This window comes from Eurytemora carolleeae, unplaced genomic scaffold, assembly GCF_000591075.1.
Source record: "Eurytemora carolleeae unplaced genomic scaffold, Eaff_2.0 scaffold1078, whole genome shotgun sequence".
Classification (NCBI taxonomy): domain Eukaryota; kingdom Metazoa; phylum Arthropoda; class Copepoda; order Calanoida; family Temoridae; genus Eurytemora; species Eurytemora carolleeae.
Window position 1 is genome coordinate 50,236 of NW_019396969.1, and position 22,921 is coordinate 73,156.

The window sequence follows — 22,921 nt, forward strand, 5'->3', positions numbered from 1 at the left end:
CCCCCATGGAAAGAGGAAGCTCTCCTGATTATGTTATTCCAACTTAGGTTTAGAGATAGTTATGTTAGGTTGCTCTTTATGAGAAGAAGGGTCGGTGGGCCGACTTTTTTCATAAAATGTTACACGTTTTTCGGAATGTTTAGTTAAAGTTAAAATCAAACGAATATATTTCATATATTCCTGACATCTACTGAATATATCTTGAATGCAATTTAAATAAATTTTTTTATTCACATGCATATCATAAATAAACGTTTGCAATTGCACTGTGTAAACAAATATGTAAATTTGATATATAAATTGTTATTTCGCAGCTTTTGGGAAATATTTGGTTGTTTGCCAAAATATAAACCCTAGAAAGAAGGTTGTGCGAAAAGTTGTGCAAAAACCAGGATTAGAAAAATAAACAATGTTTCACTTGTCAAATATATCAAATAAAGGTGAAAACGACTTGTTGGTCATTTCGTTTAATCGTCATTTCTTTAACGCAAACAGAAAGTTTACAGACAGTGCCTCTTTTGGGGGATTTAGGGACTTACTTTTGGGGGGAAGGGGGGGGGGCAGAAGTTTAAATTTGAAAACTTCACATTCTGTGGAACTGTTTAAAATTGAAACTAGATACACTAACAGTTCTCTTTAAAGAGATTTTTAATTCTGTAAATTAAAATGAAGAATAATTAGATTTATTTTTTAAATAATATAATTGATCCTTTAGGATTTAAAAATTATAGAACCTTTTTCATTTCGACAATTTTGTAGCATTAGGTTTTTTCTGTTAAAAAATGTCATTGCTCAATTTTGAATTTATACAATTATGTTTTTGTCACAAACTCTGTTTTTCTAATCCATATATATAATAATATAATCCATAATATTTCTAATTTAGATTATTTTATCTAACAGAATTGATAGTTTGAAATATCTAAGGTCTACGACATTGGGTTGTAAAGATATAGAGATTTAAAATCAGAATTTGTTGCAAAAGACTCCTTTGCCTCGTATAATCTTACTCCAATCCATCGGAAATTGGATTCATTGAAATAAATATTATATTCATAGACGAAATTATTTCAAATGTTACTTAAAAGGAAATTCTGTTCTAAGTTTTTCTTGTCCCTCATTATCAATTAATTAATGGAATGCTTTCAACATTGGGAGAGATAATTGCAAAACGTAAAATAAGGTTGTTTAAGTTCTAGTGTTCGCGGAAAATTTCGTTTTAAAAAAACTGGCATATGAGACTCAGTGTTAAGTTAACATTTTAAACTTATTCACGATCACTGCATTTTTTTCGGTATGAAAACAAAATAATTTACATTAGGAAAACTATTAAATTGACACACTTAGAGGTTAGGAAAGTTTACATTGTTCCTACAGGGTAAGTAATGTAATTGTGATTACATCTGATTAATTTATAAATTATGGAAACTTGATTGATATAAGTAAAAAAAATAAAGTAATATAACTTTTATAGATTATTTATACTTTACTTTTTCAACCATATTAGGTTGAGTTCAGTTACATTAATAATTTTTGAGATGATAGTTTTGAGTTTTAATATTACCAGGATCAGGAGAATATAATCCTTGTTTTCCGTCCTCATCCAGATACTGTCGGAGACTGAGGAATCCTCTTGTATAGTTGGGTTCTGAGAGAGGGGGGAGCTGCCACCTGCGGCATGGATACCTGTAGATCTCTACTCTCCGCCTGGTTTATACAGGGGTATACCCTGGATATAGGTATAGTGGGAGAATTCACTGGATCCTCAGGATACTGGATACTCGGGACACTGGATACTCAGGATACTGGATACTCTGGATACTGGATAATCTGGATACTGGATACTCTGGATACTGGACACTCTGGATACTGGATACTCTGTATACTGGATACTCTGGATAGTGGATACTTAGGATACTGGATACTCAGGATACTGGATACTCAGGATACTGGATACTCAGGATACTGGATACTTAGGATACTGGATACTCAGGATACTGGATACTAAGGATACTGGATACTCTGGATACTTGAGTGCAGGATATCAAAGATAAATAGGATAATTCATATATTTAATAAAAAATGTGAAGTTAAAAACTGAAATATTAGGATATCTATAGATGTGCACTATTGTTAACCCTAAAGGTCGTAAGGTCGTTGTAAGGTCGTATTTGACCAAGATTGTCTCCGGCGGCCAAACCAAACATTTTAACTCCAATGAACAGTGTAAACAATTTTCACGTGCAGTACCCTTGCTTCAGTTAAAGCCCCTTAAAACTAGTGATTTGGATATCTTTGCAACCAATTTTCATTTATTTCAGAAGATAAAACGTTGTTTTAGCACTGTTCAATAACCGGATTATCCTTTAACACCCAGAATTAGTAAGAATATTTTCAATATAATAAAACATTATATTCTATCTACCCAGTAAACCATTGTTTATCAAATGTATTTATAGGATCGAAATAAATGGAATCTACTTATTATCGACTTATGGGTCTAACAGAGGATAAGAAAGACATTCAGTGATCAGTTTACAGTTTACAGTTTATAGTTTGCAGTTTACAGTTTACAGTTTGCAGTTTACAGTTTGCAGTTTACAGTTTACAGTTTGCAGTTTACAGTTTGCTTTTTACAGTTTGCAGTTTGCAGTTTACAGTTTATAGTTTAAAGTTAGAGAACTCTAGTTGATCGGGACCATTGGGTTCAGAAACATATACCCCTCTTGTTATTGCCTGGGAAAATTAATTACAATAGTTCTCACCGCACATTTCGAGATCACTCCCCTTTTTCAACTCAACAACTATATACAGAATACCTTGATATATATCTTGAAATCATTAATAGGTAAATATTTCAAATAACAAAATATCATGGTATTTATACTAAAAGAAACCAGTTCATAACCAGAGCTAGGTATTCCCCTCCTTCAACACTTCATAATCTTATACGCTATTTTAACCTCAGTCCGGGTAAAAACAGTTGACACACCAGCCAACAGTGTTGTCTATAAAAAGGAACTGAGTTCTTGAAACAAACTCTGATTTTCTCATCTTTGCAATCAAATGTCGGGGACCTTTTATTAGTCAAACTTTAAATTCAGATAGATCAAATAATTTAAGTTTGAAATATGAAAGGTTACACCATTATCCTAAGCAGTGCTATTAAGAATCAAAAACTCGTCTTATTATTTTATTTTTTCTCTAGCAGTCTGCAGAGTAAAGATATTATACCCGAATTAATTAATTAATATTAATGTTATGAATGAATGACCTTGGTTTTCTTCACTAATTCTGTCAGAATTAGGGTGTAATTAATATATTTATAAAACATATTATTTAGGAAATAAACAACAATTAGCGGCCTCGAGGTGAGAAAAGTTATAGCTCAGAGGTAAAAACTATTATGTGAAATCGCGAGTTTGATCTCAATATCCAAAGAGACAACTTTGAGATTTGACAAATAAGAAATTGATTTTTAGCAATTCCTTGCGGGGATAACCACCGTAAAGCACGTGATATCCAATATCCATAGAGGAATATCCACACTGTTAATTTTTGATTTCATGGTAGTTGATAACTTAATTTCAATTAACCTCAACAGGGTATACATCAACCGTGGAATGTACTTAAAAATTAATTTAAACCTTACGTGTAGCACGCACCTCTGACCCTTTAATAAAAGTAAATTAAACCTAATGTCTGACCGCGTCAACCTTGTCACACCGGCTATAATCCTATTGAGAATCTGCTTTATTTACCCAATGTCCGGGTGATACAGTACAAACTGGGACCGGAAAGGTTGACCCGGCTCGGAAATTCAAATATACTGACTGCCCGTGGTAGGTCTGTAGATAATTTTGACGTCATAATGATGAAGCACAAAATATGCTTTTGAAAACAAGAAAACTGAGTTCCTGCCAAAAACCTCTATAATTGTATACGTAGACCTTAGACATTTCAAAATGCGATATCCAAAGATCAAATTGTAGAAGTTTAAAAAAACAAAGGTTTACACCTACCATAAGGGTGCCCACTACCCAGGTATTTGGTATTAAGCAATTTGAGTTTGTGACAGCCTTAATTCCTTAAATTCATTATTTTTTAACTATTTCTACTGTAACCTCTGCTTCTTTCTTTGTGGTTGGATATTTTCATTAAAAATTAGTAAAATTTTAATTATACAACACTTGAATTCCTTTAATTGAACATTAAAAATTAAACTGCATGAAGTACTAACTTGCTAAAAGTCAGGTTAGGATGCATAAGTATTGCATATTCTTAAACATGGCAAAAAAATGATCCATCACTTTAAACTAGACAGAATAAGAGGATAAGCATTATTGCGATATTTCTGGAAGGACTTTGTGACCTACTCTAGTTTTCATTGTATGCCCAAGTAAACAAATTTTCCAGTATTAGAAATTCAAAACATTTTTGTTCTTCTCAATTTCAACAGCTCTTCAATGAAAACATTTAAGTTAGATAGATAGATATATTTTACTAAACATTTTAATAAAAAACAATTTACAGTTTCACAATTTTTACATTTTAATTTAGCCCTGCAGGGCCTCTCTAACCATTGTTTGTTGTTCTAAATGAGAGGCCCTTCTGCAGCGATACATACATGTTAAATTTAAATAAAACCAAAAATAAAACAAAAACAATTTAGAACTAAAGGAAAAGAAAGAAAAGGAAAAGGAGTAGATAGAGGAAAAGGTATTGAAGAATAGAGAGGAAAAGAAGAAGGAAGGATCGTAGGGGGGGGGGGGGGGCAAAATCTTAGGGGGAATTTATCTTAGTTTAACTCGGCATTGATACTACTTGCAATATCAATTTTATCTTTTGCATCCTTTTCCTGAAAGTATATAAACCCGTCAGATAAATATCTAAACCTTTTACACCTGTTAAATGGATTTTCCATTTAGAGCCTGATTGAATTTAAACCTTCAATACATAGACCGACTAACATATTTTATACCAGTCACTCAATTCAAACAACGATTTCATTTGTGTGCAGAGGTATACTGGGGAGTTGGGGCACTGTGTACCCCCTAGTGCTAATATAAATACGGCCAAACCTATCGGGCCCAAATTTTGTGTGGGACATCACATGACCCCAGGGAAGGTTTATGAATGATCAAAATTTGTCAAACCAGTCTCCAACACAATTCGATTGTCATTTTATTTTGAAAATCCGTAAATTTTTTTTAAAATCTGTAACATTTTTTGTTTTACAATGTATACGAAGAAAAAAATCACAATTGAAATAGAAGATAAGCGCCCTGAAGGAGCCTAGTTTATTAAAATCACATATATATATATATATTCTTCTCTTATCAATTGACAATTTGTCCATTTTATGATTATTTCTTAAATTTTTTCTTAGACCCTAATCTTACTCACAATGTTTTTCGTCTAGTTTCATTTAAAATCCATATCGTTTAATATTATGGTGTGATTGGTAATTAGGGATGAATGAATAGGGATGAATGTTGAATATAAATTTAAAACTTTTTTTTTTGGGGGGGGGGGAGGGGTGTTTACAACGACCGCTAGGGGGGTGAACCAAAAAAAGTTCACCCCTAGACTAAACCTCCAGTAAGCCTCTGTTATTGTGTGACGATAAACAAAGGAATTAACTCTTTGCCACAAAGTCAAATTTTCAAATCCTAATATCTTTGAAAATATTTAAAAATGAGATTATTTCATCTAACAGAATTCATAGTTTGAAATATCTAAGGTCTACGACATTAGGTTGAAAAACAGGGTTTAAAAAATCGGAGTTTGTGGCAAAGACTCAACTCCTTTTCAGAGTTTTTAAATTCCAGAATTAGTTTACGTCAGATGTTGGTTGAATACTTCTATGGAATTATGGTTTTCCGAAATCGTGACTTAACTTTTTTTATTTTTTTGACCAAAAGATTTTTTCCAAAACCTCACAGGTAAACAAAGATGTATGAATTTTTTTATTCTATAAACAAAAAATTAGGGAAATGTTGAAAAGAATAAGAAAACCCTTCACTTTTAGTGGAAAGAGGTACTCGATTTGAAAATTGTGTTTTTATTACTTTTCTTTTCAACTTTGCTTGGTATTACTTGTTTATTTTTAGTATTGGTTTACAAAATTTCCGTTTTTTCATTAGTTTTTACCCTGATACGAATTGAACTCTGAAGAAAGAAAATAAAACAAATTTTTCATTTTAAAGAAAACTAATGAGAATCCTTCCGTTCTGCTGAGAATTCATATTTTTTACACTTTTCCAGTAGCAGACTGAAGCTAGAAAGAAAACCTTTATGTTAGATTTCTCAAAATTGTGCATTGATGCATACAATTACCACTTCATGTCAGAGGAGTTCAAATATATTTACAATATATGCAAATTTTGAGTTTTACTCTCTACATTTCATGTTATTATAGAGGACGTGAGGTCGATCTCTAATGAAACGCTTAAAGTAATTTCCGTATTAATATTTTCTTATAACTTTTACTAGAGGGCTCAGAAATGTGTTAATATCTAGATCACACGCGTTAGACTGAAAGTACAATGCCTCGTATCCGTTCTATCTCCTTCCGGTGAATCTTGTGGAACTTGTTTTAGGCGGCCAGGTATCGTCTTCCACATTAACATAAATAGATTTTTTTTACTTATATAATATATATACAATTTCCGATCATAACCCTGGAACCCTTTGACCGATTTAGGAACTCGGTAGACCAACACTAAGAAGTCCAAGTCCAAGTTAAGTGGGTCGACTTTTATAGGGAAAACTTAGTTTCCAGACAACGCTGGGTTCCCAAGATCTTAGATCCAAAAAAAATTATTGTTTTTTTCTATTTATTTTACTAATACTCTACAGATTAACCTATCACTACAGAATTATTCATACAAAACAAATAAAACAATGTCCAAGTTCTATTTCTTTTCGCCTTGTTGCTGTTTTACAGGTTCTTTCCCCCCCCCCCCTCCTTCTCTCAGCTGTGTAAGTGAAATATAAGATAATTTCTGAAGAGTGTTTAGAACAATAGTTCTGGAGGGAGCACAATGGTTCCATTAACACGAAGATCTTGTATCTCTTAATCTCAACCCTCTCCTAATATAATATGCTTCATCTTTATTCATCAGATAGTTAGAGTTCATCTCCGGAGAATATTGGAATTTTTCAATGATGAGATTCTTCAGTGTTCCCCTAGATTACTATGAGATTAAAATTTCGATAGTCATTGATAAACCTGTTTTTTAGAATTTTGCGCATTTGTTCGGTCCTTTTATAATTTTTTTTAAATCATTATTTTTCATCTTTTTGGCGTGGCATTGTTCCACATGATGAAGATATGTTCGTAAATCTATCTTTTGAAAATGAAGTCTTTATGCTTGAATAATTATGAAATAAAGTGATGGATATGTTCGCTAAAAGTTTTGATATCACTCTGGGTCACGGGGGGTATCTTTTAGAAGAAAAAAGTTTTGCAATAGGTGTACAGTTTCTTAAGAGGCACTGTCCCCATATACATAATTTATTTTATAAAAATTATCAGGGGTCAAGGCAAAGAGTAAGAGTGCAAATCAGGGTTTCCAGCGAAAAAGGAAAATCCTTTTTTTCGCCGAAAATTTCGCATTGTTTGTATTTCGTTCGATCGAAAAGAATAAGAAAATTTTCGATTTTTTCGCGAACTTTCTCTTCAATCTGTTTCGCAAAAAAAAATGCGAAATGTTCGCGATGTAGAAAATACAAATATTTCGCAAAAAAAGACGAAAAAATCATGCGAAAATTTCGCGAAAAAAAATGCTGGAATTATGCGAAACAACACAAAAATTTCGCGAAGAAATACGGGTGATTTAAAATATTCTTTCTTTAATTTGCTGGCTTATGGCTAGGTGGATTTGGGTGAACGTACGTGGACGGACAGAAACTCAGAAAGATAGATAGCTAGAGAAATCAAATTCTCTTCATCAAACATTTATATAAGTAAAGGAAGATATAATTTAATAAAACTTCAATGATTGATCTTTCAGAGCAGAGAATTCCACAGGATTTTTTGCGCAATTAATTTTTTCTCGTGAAATTTTCGAATTTCGCATTTCGCAAAGTTTCGCATTGTTTTTACATTTTTTTTGCTTCATTAGTTTTCGCAAAAAAATGCTTGCGAAATGCGAACGAAAATTTTCCCTTTTTTCGCAAAACGTTTCGTTCACTGCAAATCCAAAATACTCGTCCATGCAAAATATGTGCAAAAATGCCCCTCCATGTAAATTTTAATTTTAAGGGGGGTCGCCAGTTAAATTGTTATTTCTTTTATATGAATCCAACTTACAATTCTAATTGATCTAACGTTCAACTTAAGTTAGCTGTTTATATTTCATTTGAATATTAGTGCATATAAACAAAGTTTAGATTCATAATTTAAAGATAAAATCAAAAACAATATATTTATTCTTTCTCAATTTCTCCTCTTTACCCATCCTCCTTTCTCAATTTCTCCTCTTTACCCATCCTTTCTCAATTTCTCCTCTCAATCCATCCTTTCTCAATTTCTCCTCTCAATCCATCCTTTCTCAATTTATCCTCTCAATCCATTCTTGCATAGTTTCTCCTCTCAATCCATCCATACTCAATTTTTTCCCTCTAACCGTCCTTGCTAAGTTTCTCCTCCAAATCTGTCTTTGTTTAAGTTCTCCTCTCAATCTGTCATTGTATATTTTTTACCTTCAATCTGTCTTCACTCAGTTTCTCCTCTAATTCATCCCTGCATACTGCTTAGCTTCTCATCTCAATCCCTCAATCTTCTCTCAATTAATTAAACTTATCTGCGAGTAAGGATGAATTGAGAGGAGAAACTTAGCAAATTGGGATTGAAATATTAAAGGAGAAACTAAACAGGGATGGATTGAGAGGAGAAACTAAGCAAGGACGGGTTGAGAGAATAACATAAGTAAGGATGGGTTAAGAGCTGAGAAAAAATATATATTTTTCTGTTTATTTGATTTTAAATTTCCAAAATTTGTAAAATAGGAGAAGACCCCATAATTATTAATAACTCTGTAACTTTAGCGTTATTATTATCATCATTTTTTTCATTTTCTTATATAATACATTAAGAACCATTGAACTGTGGAATAGGACTACGACATTAAAGCAATGCTCAAGTGTATTTAATGTTGTTACACACCAAATAGTTTTAGTAGCAACTATTTTAACTTAACTTATTTAATTGATTATTAAGTGAAATAAATCAGTTTACACTGCACAATTCCTGTCTCTTCTTCTATACTCCAGAGTTTTTTGGAATTTACTATATTTTCGTAGATTTTTAATTCAACATTGAATGCATGAAAATGTAAACACAAAAAAAAATTTGCAAAGTATGAATTTATAATTTTCTCTTGCGAATATTTTCGCCATTCTTTCCATTTCATTAATAATCCTTTTCAACTAAACCTAATCTTTTAAATTTGAATTTCAATTCTTAACAGTTGTAAATACATTTAGATACATATGTATATAATATATATTTAAGTGTGCATTTTGCATAGATAAAGGAGAAATTTTATTCAAATGTTAACATTGTAAAAGTTCTAATAAACCAATTTTAGATATTTCGAACTCAAGTTTGGAGATTATAGCTAGGAAAACTCAAAATCTGAAGTTTAGAATATTATTTTGCATTTTAAAATAAATCAAAATGATTTATAAAATAAAAGTAGCAAAAAGGATTTTAGTCTTTGCCACAAACTCAAATTTTCTAATCGTGATATCTTTATGATTAACTGGATGTTGTCCACCTCAAGGTTATAATGCAAGCTGAAAGTTATTTCAGAGGTGTACGCATCTTTTGTACTGCAGTTTACTGTCTCTGGGCGGTAATGTAAACACAAGACTTAATTCCTGACGGAACAAAATAATGTATTGATTCAAAAATAATGTGAAATATGAGCGCACACAGAAAAAATGTAGGAGCTCCTAGGGGGGGGGGGGGGGCAACATTTGAACTGTAAATTCTTCTTAACTTATTAACTTATTAACTTATCTAAGTTGTAAATATTAAAGGGAGTGACCGACTATGTCAGGAAGTTGAACTGAGTATGCAGTGTTGTGGAAAACTTCTTTAAATACAGTAGTTTTTTATGATTTATACATTCAGTTCAGTTGGTTCGTTTCCAAGATAAGTGTAGTTTTCGGTACATGCACGCACCGATACAATGCACGTTTGAACTTATATTTTCTGGTTTATTTGAAATATTTTTGTTTTTGTTATTTCTTTTAAAAAAATTGGTTCATTTGAATTTTTTTACACGTTCATTTGAACTATTTTTATGTTCTTAAAAACATGATTAATTGTTCATTCAAACTATATCTTTAATTCATGCAGGGGCGGATACAGGGGGGGGGGGAAATTCGCCCCCACTGACAGATTCAGGAGGGGCGTAGCCCGGCCCCTGACAGAAATTCAGGGACCGGGGCGTAGGCCCCCCCTGAATTTGAATTTTTTGTTCCTATTTTCAGAATAGCTTCTTAAATCTCAATAGCATGCCAAGGGAAAGAAACCCTAGTGCAAAACAGGAAAAATATCTGTCTTAATAAACTATAATGCGTGAAAAGTTAAAAATCTAGTTTTTTAGTCGCGATTTTTTTTCCTAATTATGAATTTTTTTGTTCCTAAAAAATCTTGCCCCCCCCCCCCTCACTTAAATCCTGTATTTGCCCCTGAATTCATGTATGCCAATCTCAAATTTATAAAACTGCTTTAGTTTGAAAAAAAATAGTTCAAATGAGAAAGTATTTTCTTAATTTGAACTACAATGACGTCATGTCAGTATAGTTAAAATAAACACTAGTACGACCAAATTGTTCAAACGAACGATGATACATTCGATACATACATAGTTCAAAAAAATATCCAAATATCATTATCCACTCTCACATTGGTGTCGTATCGTTTGCACTAATGATTGATCGGGCTAACGTACTTTCGCACTAACGTTCATTCGGACTATCGTTTTATTTGAGGGTTAGGTTAGGTTAAGACAATTTCTGGGCCGAGCGTTGCGGCTATAGGACAGGTATAGGGGGCCGAGCGCCGCGGCTAGCTGACAGGGGGGCCGGGCGCTGCGGCCACAAGTGTTACTGATCAGCTGACTTTAGTGCAAAAGTACGTTAGTTCAATCGGACATGAGTGCAAAGGACAATATAGCATCCTTACATTGTAAGGGTAATGTTACATCGTCTATACGCAACATCCCCCCTGCTGAACTTCTGACCTACTAACTTTCCGACCTACTGCAATATCGGACCTACGCCAGCTGTTTATTTTAGTATTATTTGAGGGTTAGGTTAGGTTAAGACAATTTCTGGGCCGAGCGCTGCGGCTAGGACAGGCTAGGGGGCCGAGCGCCGCGGCTAGGACAAGCTAGGGGGCCGGGCGCTGCGGCCACAAGTCCATAGAGCGGCTGTAATACCACGTGCTAGTAGGTCGGATGTGTAGTATAGCGGATTTGGCGTAGGTCAGAAGTGGAGTATGGCGGATATGTGTAGGTCGAAAAATACACCACCCATTGTAAGACCTTTTTTTTAATTGAAGACGATCTCATATTTGCCAACCAGTATGAAACCAGTACGCGGCTGAAATATCCTACACGCGCATTTATACGGGTAGTCAATATATTCTTGAATCTTGACACTTGCTAAACTCACTTGACAATTATTTCAAATAAACAAGGGCGTATACAGGGAGGGGGGGCAAGGGGCAGTGCCTCACCCTAGACCTGTAAAGGGGAGGGGCGTAGCCCCCCTAGAACTCAGAGCTTTCACACTTCAAATATTAAACGCTAGAGTGATCACCCCCAAGGGTATCCATTAGTTTCCTCACGTAAATTCAGCCCAATTGATTCAGTCGTTTGGCCAGCCGGGCCATAGCAAACATATAAATGAACGAAGAGCTTTATTATATAGATTACAATTGTACTCCTACAAGTCATGATTATTTTCTGGACCTCTGTTCTTTTCTTCATTTCATAAAATTTGAGTTAAAGTAAGTTTTTCATTTAAAAAAATGTCTTTTACTTTCTCTAGTTAAAATACTAATTATTACTAACATAACAGTATAATAAAATGTCGATGTTTTAGAAGCAATACTTTTTTCTGCTAGCTAGTTTTAAGGAGAGATAGAAGATTAGTTCTTGTAAGGTAATTGAACTGTATGTGTTCTTTTAAAGCATCTTATACTTATGCCTGATATCCAAGAAGCCAAATGTTTGAATTTACCGTTCAAATTTTGCCCCCCCCCCCTAGGAGCTTCTAGGGGGGGCCAAATTTGTTTTGCCCCCTAGATTTATTTCTGTATACGCCCTGACGAAGAAACTAAATCACTAAGGGTTTGGTTTTAAATAATTAGTGATTGTTTTAGTTCCTGAGCAGCGGTAATATTTTAAATAAATTTGAATAAATTAATATTTAAAAAAATCGTTCTCTATGAAATTTTTTATTTCAAATATATTTTTAAAGTTTTATTCTGTTAAAAACTATTGATAAAAATTAAGTTCAAAAGGTTTAACCAAAATTTTGTTACATTTCAGATATCTCTAGAATTGTAATATTATATTGTATAAACATCATCATGGTGAGAAATGGGAAATTATATCTGGAAACCTTGCACGAAGGAAATCAGTTGTATCAGGAACTTTAATCAGAACAGATCTCGTCCGTTAATATAGAAATGGCTGTTCTTCACAGAGCTTTATTTACTTGGTTCATTACTCTCATCTTTCTCATCCTTATAGTTCTCAGGCTAGACCAGAGAGTCAGGTAGGAATATGAAAACAGACAATTAAGTCGCTTTTTGAGGACGGATTTGTTGGTTTACTCCTAGAGAACGCTTTAAGGACCCCAGCCCGCCCTTCTTCCTCTTATATTAATATTTTAAGTATGACACGTGGAATAATTTACAATCGCTTCTTAAGTAATAAATTATTTACTATGATAAAATGTCACAAATAGTTTTATTGATTATGTTCTTATGTTATTTACATTTTCATTTACAACAATCAAATGTCACTTATAACTTGTTCGATATCACTAATACTTGTTTAAATACTTGAATTTGGTTATTTGCTAGGTGGTCCTGGTTTATAGTGTTTGTACCAATGTGGTTGTATGATTGTATTCTTCTGGTTTATCTCATCTTTCTCATGGGGTCTCACAGGAGAACTTCTAATGACAGGTAATTAGACATTTACCGTTAGATCGGATGATTTTTAGTGTAAAGCGATTAAATGCTTCTAAAACAGTCGACTTTTGTATTTAACGATTTTTTATTGGCTAAATAATTGTTTGTCTTCTTAATGTTCCAACATTGAAGCGAAATTCAAAAGGAATAAACTTTATTCGTCCGAAAAAATATTTTCTTCCTAGTTTTGGATGGACTCCAGGCACGGTGGTGCATAGCGCCCTGAAGGCAGTCTGGGGGTTCCATGTTGGGTTCCCCTTAAGATTAACACTTGATTTGATATGATATATCTATAGACAAGAATGCAACTAATTTGTTATTTTCTAGGTGGCAGCGAGGAGCAGCCAGGCATATTTTTTGTTTTGTCGGCCTTATTCTCAAAGTCACAGCCGAAATTCTACTTTGCCTCAAGTAAAAATATATAGAATTTAGATACTTAATAGTCCAGTGCTTAGGATCCGGGTCTGTTGGATCCGCAGGCAATTTGGCTTCCTGGATCTGGATCCGCAAAAATATGGGGGTCCACCCATTCGGATCCAAGACGAAAACAATCAATCAAAAACTGTAAAAAAACTTATTGCTCTCAAAACCAAAATCTGAACTGTTGAAAAGGGGAGATTATTGAAAATTTAATTTTTTCTGGGATGGTTCATTAAGATTTGGAATAAAAATATGCATAGGAAAAAATAAGAAAAATAATTTTAAAATTCTTCTTTAATAACTGTTCAATGTTCATGATATGACCCGGATCCATTTTTTTCAGAGCGCAGCATCCGCATTAAATGAAATGGATCCTAAGCACTGCTTTGTACATATCACATATTCAGGATTCATGAAAGAAAGTGGTTATGACTTCAAAAATAAATTTCTGAACCCATGCTAAATCTTTTTTTATGTTCTTCTTTATTCCACGCAAACCCCGTTCATGCCTTATTCTTTTTTGTATTGTTTTTATAAACAAGGAGACTCGTAAATATTTAGATGTAAAAAACTACGTTGAGAAACAAAGTGGCAGGATAAAAAGAGTTCCATTGAGATTTATGTGCACTCCCTTTATGAACACTCGCTTTAAGTTAGTATTGTGTAGGTTGGAGGGAAGTATCTTGAACCTGTACTACGTGATGATCCCTGTGTGGATGGGTCTCCCTGTCCTCACTCTGGACGTGTTCCTCTCTCTCTTCCAGACTGATATTCTAGAGTTCTGCTCCAATATCCGGGACAGATGACAGGATCCGGAGAATACAGGAGTAGATCCGTCTCCAGCCAGTATACCTGATACTATTAGTTAACCACTGTGGAAATTTTATAGTAGTATATTTTACTAATGGGGTATTCATCATCAAAAAAATATTATAAACGTAATTGTAAGTGACCCTTCATTGATGGAGTGGCTTATCCTATTTAAATGGTGCACTTGAAAGTTTTGTCTGATCAAGTGTGAATTAGATTAGATATCCATGTTTTTGTAAACTTTTAATTTTCATTTGGGTTTTTAAAGGAAATGTTACCTGCACATTTTCTTTAGATAAAAATGGTTGAATGATCAGAATTAAACACTTTTCCAGCCAGAAAAACGATGTTTTCTTCCAAGTCACTGATCAAATTAAAGATTCCAAGAGTACCGTTGTGAATGCGGGCATGTCCGTATTTGAATTGAAGATCACTTAAATTATGACATCAGTCACTTAAACAGCTCAAACATTAAAAAAATTTTAAAAGATAATTTTTTATTAAAGTAATATTACGCTTGGGGTTGTATGTTGGGTTTAAATCCCTCTCTAATCTTATTGTTGTAAGCGTTGCCAAAACCAAAATTTTCTAAAAATTAAAATTGTTAAACAACGTAAACTGAGACACCAAAAACTAACTACGTTTATTTCTATACCCCTGTGATGAATTGAATATACTTGAAACTGTGATATATTAAATTTTGACGATTTCTCTCTTTATCTTTGTGTTAAACATGAGCACCCTATCAAGTTATTAGCTTAATTTCATTTTATTCATTCAGTACCATATATTATCTTTTTTTTTGACAGGGGTCAGAGAAATTTTTTTTGGATTGGAAAGAAATCGTGGGTGTATATTTTCGGGAAATTTTATTTTCCCCTTTAGCCAAATTCAAAAAAAATTAAATGTCCCAATTTAACCTGTCCGGCACTGTCCTGATACTCTGTGAATACTAAACATTTAATTATCAAATTCAGAAAAAAATGTCGAGAGGGATGAAGTGCTGATTAAAGAAAGGTTTTACTAGGGTTAAAATAAGGTTAGAGAACCTGAACCTGATCCATACTCATGTTAAAGTAGACTCCTGACTTGAGAGTTGAACCTGGTTTGTGAGATCTGTCAAGGGGAAGATTAGGATGGATCTTGTCAATATAGTTCAGAGTTATATTCTCAAGATTCTGGAGGAAGCTGGACCAGGAATGAAGGTGTGTTTTTAACTAATTTTCATTCAAAAACATTTTCCCTTTTTTTAAGGTTTTCCTCCGGTTTATTGGGGAAAATAAATGATTTTAGAAGATATAAATGACGTTAAGGGGAAAATCAATAAATTTTGGTTAAAAAGTATAACAAAAGGATACTTTTCTTGTCCAAATTTTCATTTTTCATTCTTGTAATTTTTGAAAATACATTCATTGTTACTTATACTTAAATTATGTGTAAAGCGACCAGACAAAAATTAAACATAAAATAACGGAAATAATTGATTTTTTCACTTTCATTGACTTCTATATCAGCGGTTTTCCTAATGTGGGGGGGGGGGGGTAAAAAAACTTAAACCATGGATGTAAGAAAATTAAGTTAAAGCTGTGAAAACGCGAAAAAATTGAAAATTTTGCTGTGGTAAAAGAGATTTGTAAAAGTTGATCAATTTTGTAATCTCAATATTTGAATTAGCGATTTAGGATTTGAACCGGTGGTAGGAAGTTCAGCGACCTCTCCCAAATTCATTAAATTCTGTCCCTGTTAAGGTTATGCTGCTTGATGCAGAAACAACTCCAATTGTATCCTTGGCATTTGCCCAATCAGCGCTAATGAGACAGGTATTTAAGATAATAAAAAAAAATCAGCTGATTTGGTCCGGCCGTTTACCCAGCTATAGGGAACATATATATTTATTGTCGAAGAGCTTAAATAAAACAGGAACAATATACAGTTTTCCTAAATCCAATATTTTGTATTTAAAAACAATAACGATAGGTGTTCTCAAAAAAAATATAGGAAATGTATAATTATTAAAAGACAAAATTGTTATCGCTTAAAAAATTGACTCAGAAAATCCACTAATATTTAGATATTAGTAAATTTTCTGAGTTCAATTGTACAATTGTACAATTGCTCTGTTTTATCTATTCATATTCTTTGGAATATTTAAAATCATAACTTGAGTTTTAACTGTTGTTTTTTTATTCCAGAGTTTTATATGGGTCTCACTGTAGTGTATATAAATATTCCAGGAGGTTTACTTGTTTGAGAAGCTGCAGAATACACCAGGATCTGAGGATCTGAGACACCTCAAATGCATTGTTATTCTTCGTCCCGAGGATTCTATAAATCTACTCTGTAGTGAACTGTCAAATCCTAGATATGGATCGTATTATATAAATTTTACTAATCTGGTTCCTAAATCAGCTGTCAAGCAGATTGCAGAGGCAGATATGCAGGTACATATCTATAGGTTTCATTAAGATTTTTAGAAACTGATCATTTATATGTTAATTAGTTCTAAGATTCATATTTTAGCCCCCCCTTCTTATAATTTTTTCCCCAAAGTTGGAAGAATTTTTTTTTCTTTGTAGAACAATGTAGCGTTTTGGTGCCCTCAAAAGACCAATAACAAGCCCCACCCCCCTCCCCCCTGAGATAAGCAGGCAGCCCTCTTCACCCTTTTTCTTCCATTTTTCCCCTTTCCTTCCACCTTTTTCTTTTTTGTTAATTGTTTCCCCAGCCCCTTAATAGAGTTAAAAATTTGTTAAAAATATACCCCCCTCTGGCTGACAACAGTGTTTTTTTCGTTCAGGAAGTAGTTCGAGATGTGCGAGAAATTTACACCGATTTCCTTCCGATTGGAGCACACTTGTTCGGATTAAATATTCCACACCCCCTTCAACCTCTAGGGTCGAGGTGGGTGGAGCAAAGTCTGCAGAGGAGCAGCCACGCCCTTTCATCTCTTCTTCTAGCTCTAAAGATGTCTCCAGTTATTAGATATCAGGTAGAGATGCTAAATTTAGTTACCTTCATCTGTTTTTTTTTATCATTTTCCTCCGAAAATAAGTTTTCTTTTTTTCAGAGTTGAGAACTTTTTGTTTGGTTTTTCCCTTTTATAACAATAATCCGAATGTTTTGCAGTCCGATAGATTAAGGCAATTCATTTTGGATATCTGTAAAGGCCCAAACAATTTGAAGGCACAAAAAATACGATTTTGGCTAATATAGATTGCAGACATAAAAGTCAAATTCAAACCTTTAAGTTATGTGAAAGTAAATGTTTCTATGAGTCTGTAAATCTTACGATTTAACTGAATTTTTTGTTTTTGTGTAGGAGGGATCAGGTCCTTCTAGTTTACTGGCGCAGTCTGTTCGGCAGATTATTACTAGAGAAGGAGGACATTTCGATGCCGGGGGAACAGATAATAGTCCAGTACTTCTTATACTTGATAGGTAGGTAGGTACCTGGAACAGATAATAGTCCAGTACTTCTTATACTTGATAGGTAGGTAGGTACCTGGATGTGGCTGTTNATAATAGTCCAGTACTTCTTATACTTGATAGGTAGGTAGGTACCTGGAACAGATAATAGTCCAGTACTTCTTATACTTGATAGGTAGGTAGGTACCTGGATGGAACAGATAATAGTCCAGTACTACTTATACTTGATAGGTAGGTAGGTAGGTACATGGAACCAACATGAGGATTCAAAACCATGACCCAGCCCCCAAATTTTCTTTGCTTTGCGGCTATTTTTACTTGAAATAAGCCTAGAGATAAATAGTTCTATTGCGTAATTTCTATTAATAGACATTTTATCATTTGATAACAAAAATTATTACATGTATACAATCCATAATACAATATGCATTATGCATAGCTACATACAAGTTATCAGAAAATTCTCCATAGTATTAACACTAGGAACTATTTACTCGGTCGACTGTTTGATTCAATATATTTTATTGAATTTAGTGTTAATTGATCGAATTCATTGTTAATTGATTGCATTTTCCGTTAATTGATTGATTGAAGGTTTAATACATTTTGATAAAGTAATCTGTTGATGCACTGTATTGTAAAGTCAATTTATGATTTGTAATCAAATGTTTATATTTTGATTGATCTGCTGATTTTTACTCAATTATCAATAAACTCCTATATTCTGTAGGCGTGAAGATCCGGTAACGCCCCTGCTGAGTCAATGGACCTACCAAGCAATGGTTCATCAGCTGATAGGGATAAATAACAACAGGGTTAACCTAGCCGCAGTGCCAGGGGTCACCAAGGATCTCCAAGTTAGTTGATCAATTCTGATCAATTTATATCAACTATCCTAATTTTATCAACTCTAATCTAATATTATCAAATCTGATCTCTTTCACTCTGTTTCAATTAATTCTAATCAAAACTAATCAATTCTTAATAATTCGAATCACTTCTTTTTAAATCTAATCGAATCTTATCAAATAAATTCAAAACTAATCAAATAAAATATTCTATGTAATCAATTTTAATCAAATTATAATCAATTATTTCAATCCCAATCAAATTAAATCAACTGTTATCTATTCTAATCAAATCTAATCAAATTTTACTAATTCTAGTAAGTTCTAATCAAATCTAATCAAATCAAATCAAATCTATTGTAAGGAAATTTGATAAAATCATCTTAAACCCATAATTTTTTAGGACATTGTTCTCTCTAGTTCTCAGGACGAGTTCTACGCAGCAAACCTTTACTCAAACTTCGGTGAGATCGGTCAGACGATCAAACTTCTAATGGACGAGTTCCAGAACAAGGCCAAGAGTCATCAGAAGATCGAAAGCATTTCCGACATGAAGAACTTTGTAGAGAATTATCCACAATTTAAGAAAATGTCAGGTTAGGTTTCAGAAAATCTTATCTTACAATATCATATTAAAAGAAGGTCGATAAAGAAAATCGGGAATCTGTGCAGATGTATTTTTTTTTTTTGGGGGGGGGGGGAGTAAACAATTATTTTGCACGTTACAACCATGGCCTACAAATTTTATAGAAAGCCCAAAAAATATTTCAATTTTTATTTAAGAAGATTATGTTTCAGTTCTGACAGTTCAAAATTATATTTTTACTCTAGGAACTGTGTCCAAGCACGTGACACTAGTTTCCGAGCTCTCAAGACTTGTCGGGGTCAAAAAACTTCTCCAGGTTTCAGAGACGGAACAGGAACTTGTTTCCGATGGCGACCATTCTACGATGCTAAAAAAGGTCACTATTATTAGTTTTTCTCTTGATAATCAAAGCCTACGATAAAATTAGGAAAGAACCTCTTGAAAATATTTATATTTAGGTTTCTGAACTAGTACAACGTGAAGATATACCACTAGACGATGCTACCAGACTGATCATGTTGTTCGCTCTCAGGTTCGAAAGTCAAGCTAACAACGGTATCCGAACCCTACTCAACCAGCTTCGGAAAAGAGGAGGAGAAACCGAGTCTCGACGAGTCCAGAACCTGCAGCGGTATGCCGGGATAAACGCTAGGAAAGGAAACCTGTTCGGAGATGAGTTGAGTTCTACCCGGAATATAACAGGGAAATTATTCAAAGGTTTGAAGGGTGTGGAGAATGTTTATACACAACATCAACCTTTACTCAGACAAATCTTGGAGGATCTAATCAAGGGGAAGTTAAGGAGCAACCTGTTCCCCTGTCTGGGTTCTCCCCACGAGGGGAGGGTCACCAACATCCTCGTCTTTGTCATCGGAGGAATTACATACGAGGAAGCGTACACCGTTCATCAGTTAAATTCGAACCTCAAGGTTCAGATTCTCCTCGGAGGAACAAGTATCCTTAATTCTCAATCCTTTCTCCAACAAGTAGATCAATCCTTTCCTCAGAACTAGTGCATTTACATTCGAATATTATATATTTACCTATACCAAGGTACCCCTTGTCATCTATTTGATATTGTTCATGGTTTAAACATTATTGAGAATAATTTGATTTTCTCACTAACATTTATTTTACCCTTTCAGTGCTGTACATTTTATTTTTTATACAGATCCAGTTTCAACTCGAAATTCATTTAATTATGCCGACTCAGACCCAACCTTTTCAGCAATGTTTTTCTTATTCGTGACGAATTTGATCCATTAAATGAGTCTTTATGGAATATAAAATATCCTACCTCTTCCCATAGAAGTTTGCATTTTGCTTGTTGTTTAAAGTTATCATTGCTAGGTGTATTCTCTATCTGTGATTTATTTATTAAATGTTAAAATTTCAGATCAAGATGATGGAAGATAAATCCAAGTTCCTGGACCGATTAACGGATCAGGAGAAGCAGCTTGACTCGTCCGGGAAGGAGGGACGAAAGGACGAGTTTCTGGAGAAAACAATTCCGTTTACCTGCAAGCTCTGTGAGCTGAGTGAGATGGTTCACTATCACGGGAGGAAACCTAAGTTTGTGAAGAACCTGGTTGAGTTCAACGAGGACGCTTATCTCATGATAGATCCGTTCTCAGCTCGTGAGACAAGGTTTGGGAATAATTTTCTCCAGGTGGGCGGGGACTGTTCGCATTGTGGAGCTGCAGTTTGTGTGGACTGCTCCATATTCTACACCAGGAATGAACAATATGTATTTAAAGATTAAGAATCCTGTTAATAATCCTTCAGGGATCTCTATTTATCAAAATGTAATTTCAGGATTGTAAAATAAAAAATAAGAATCATCAGAGCCCGCAATTTAAAAAATTCGGGAAAATAGAGCTCGGGTCTAAGCTGTCTTTGGGCCTTAATTACGACTTGAGCTTTCGGATTCAAGCTTCATCTTATTTTCCACAGAGTTGAGTTAAATGAAACGGTTTATTATTCTCTTTGGCGGATTTTCAAGGTAGGAATTGGCACATTCCGGGTTTTTCTGAAATTAAGACTCAACATTGAGCCTTATTCTCCACTAAAACCATCCAAGGTCGGTTTTATCTTCATTGGGCCTAACTCCTTAAGTCGAGCCGAAGATCTTGTATTGTATTGCATCACGCAAGCAAGGGTTGGGTCGAAGATTGGGTCTTAAAGTCAGGTTTAAGGAATTACGGTTCGAGCCGAAGTTTTTAAATCGTGGGCTCTGGATGGTGAAGAAATTTTGTTCTATCAATTATTGAACACCAGACAAGTTTTAAGATTGATATGTAAAGCAAAAAAAATAATATATTTTCAATTTTGGTTTTTCAAAAAATTGCTATCCATGCTGAGTGTGGACTGTTGAGTGGTAAATGGCAACAATATTGTAATTATAAGGTTTTTGTTTGACAATCAGAGGCGTATTTAGGGGGGGGGGGGGCTATGGGGACTAAGACCCCCCTGGACCAGTGAAATCTATTGATTTCAGGGAAAGAAAAAAGAATGTAAGCCCCCGCCCCCCTGGACAAATTCCTGAATACCCCCTTGTTGACAATGACATGCTGATAATCTTAAAACAAGTCTGATGTCCGTTGTGTCATAAAAAAAGCCCTTAAAAATCTGGAAAATTGAAAATGCTACAAACCTCAAGTCCACATTTAAATTCTGGTTTAATGTAGCCACTTCAGTTCTAGAAATGATCATGAGGAAGTCCCTAATTCTCTTATCTGATTTTATCTGATTTGAGTGGTAAATAGTAATAATATTGTAATTAGAAGGTTTTGTTTGACCTGCTCCGAGTTCTACTCCTCCGAGTTCCCTACTGATGTACAGACCCGGATACAGAAACTAGGACAGGGAAGGAAGGATATGGATAAATGAGATGAAGGAGAATCATGAAAATAATGTTTTAACCAGATATGCAGACCGCCGACTGCAGAGGAAAATTCCGGAGAAGGGTAGAACCGCTGTTTGAGTTCAATGACAGACAAAGATTGTTTTTTTTAATTACAAAATATTTCAGAAAAATGTTTGGAAAGTCGTCTGCCGGTTTTGACCGGCTGCTTGAGAAAGCAACTAGTCAGCTTCTCCTGGAGCCGGATTGGACTTCAACCATGATGATCTGTGATTCAATCCGACAAGGAGATACTAATCCTAAGTAAACCCATTTTATTTTGCTCTTTTCTCCCATACGTGCTTTCAGCTTTCATGTAATTGATGGATTAGCGTAGTGTGTACTGTGTAGGGACTAAAATAATTTGGAAAGCATACGGGATGACAGCAAAGATAATATATATATAGATATGCAGGCAGGTATAAATTTTGAGGTCTTGAGAAAAGGTGCAAACAGCACCATCTCTGTCGTACGCATGGCATTTTATCCTCTGGATTGTTGCTAATTTATCACTTTGTTTATGCGTGATAACACTAAATGCGTACTATAGTATCAACAATGTATACTGCATATTGTACTTAATGAAACAAATTAATCAATGCAAATAAAACTGAGGTAGGAATTTGACTAGACAAAGTTTAAATGTGCAAGTTGTACTGAATGGCATACGTAAATTAACGCAATTTAAATAAAAATTATGACTA

The 22,921-nt window shown here is 34.1% G+C and overlaps 4 protein-coding genes across 4 annotated transcripts in view; all 4 read left to right on the plus strand.

Annotated features, from left to right (window-relative positions):
* Positions 1–12,550: 12,550 nt before the first annotated feature.
* On the plus strand, positions 12,551–14,717 carry LOC111710627 (transmembrane protein 60-like). Its single transcript, XM_023484742.1, has 4 exons — positions 12,551–12,804; positions 13,115–13,219; positions 13,553–13,636; positions 14,313–14,717. Exons 1-4 carry the CDS (start codon positions 12,716–12,718, stop codon positions 14,449–14,451), a joined length of 417 nt encoding a protein of 138 aa, XP_023340510.1. The 5' UTR covers positions 12,551–12,715; the 3' UTR covers positions 14,452–14,717.
* On the plus strand, positions 14,710–20,712 carry LOC111710625 (vacuolar protein sorting-associated protein 45-like). Its single transcript, XM_023484740.1, has 9 exons — positions 14,710–15,660; positions 16,204–16,275; positions 16,690–16,896; positions 17,253–17,444; positions 17,775–17,893; positions 18,612–18,738; positions 19,133–19,325; positions 19,561–19,691; positions 19,774–20,712. Exons 1-9 carry the CDS (start codon positions 15,592–15,594, stop codon positions 20,326–20,328), a joined length of 1,665 nt encoding a protein of 554 aa, XP_023340508.1. The 5' UTR covers positions 14,710–15,591; the 3' UTR covers positions 20,329–20,712.
* Positions 20,673–22,351, plus strand: LOC111710626 (cysteine-rich DPF motif domain-containing protein 1). The gene is made up of 2 exons (XM_023484741.1): positions 20,673–21,049; positions 22,099–22,351. Exons 1-2 carry the CDS (start codon positions 20,697–20,699, stop codon positions 22,202–22,204), a joined length of 459 nt encoding a protein of 152 aa, XP_023340509.1. The 5' UTR covers positions 20,673–20,696; the 3' UTR covers positions 22,205–22,351.
* LOC111710628 (hepatocyte growth factor-regulated tyrosine kinase substrate) overlaps positions 22,216–22,921 on the plus strand; it is a 3,950-nt gene continuing 3,244 nt past the window's right edge. The window contains exon 1 of the mRNA XM_023484743.1: positions 22,216–22,481. Coding sequence (XP_023340511.1) covers positions 22,243–22,481 — 239 coding nt within the window. The 5' untranslated portion in view covers positions 22,216–22,242. The remainder of the gene's footprint in view (positions 22,482–22,921) is intronic.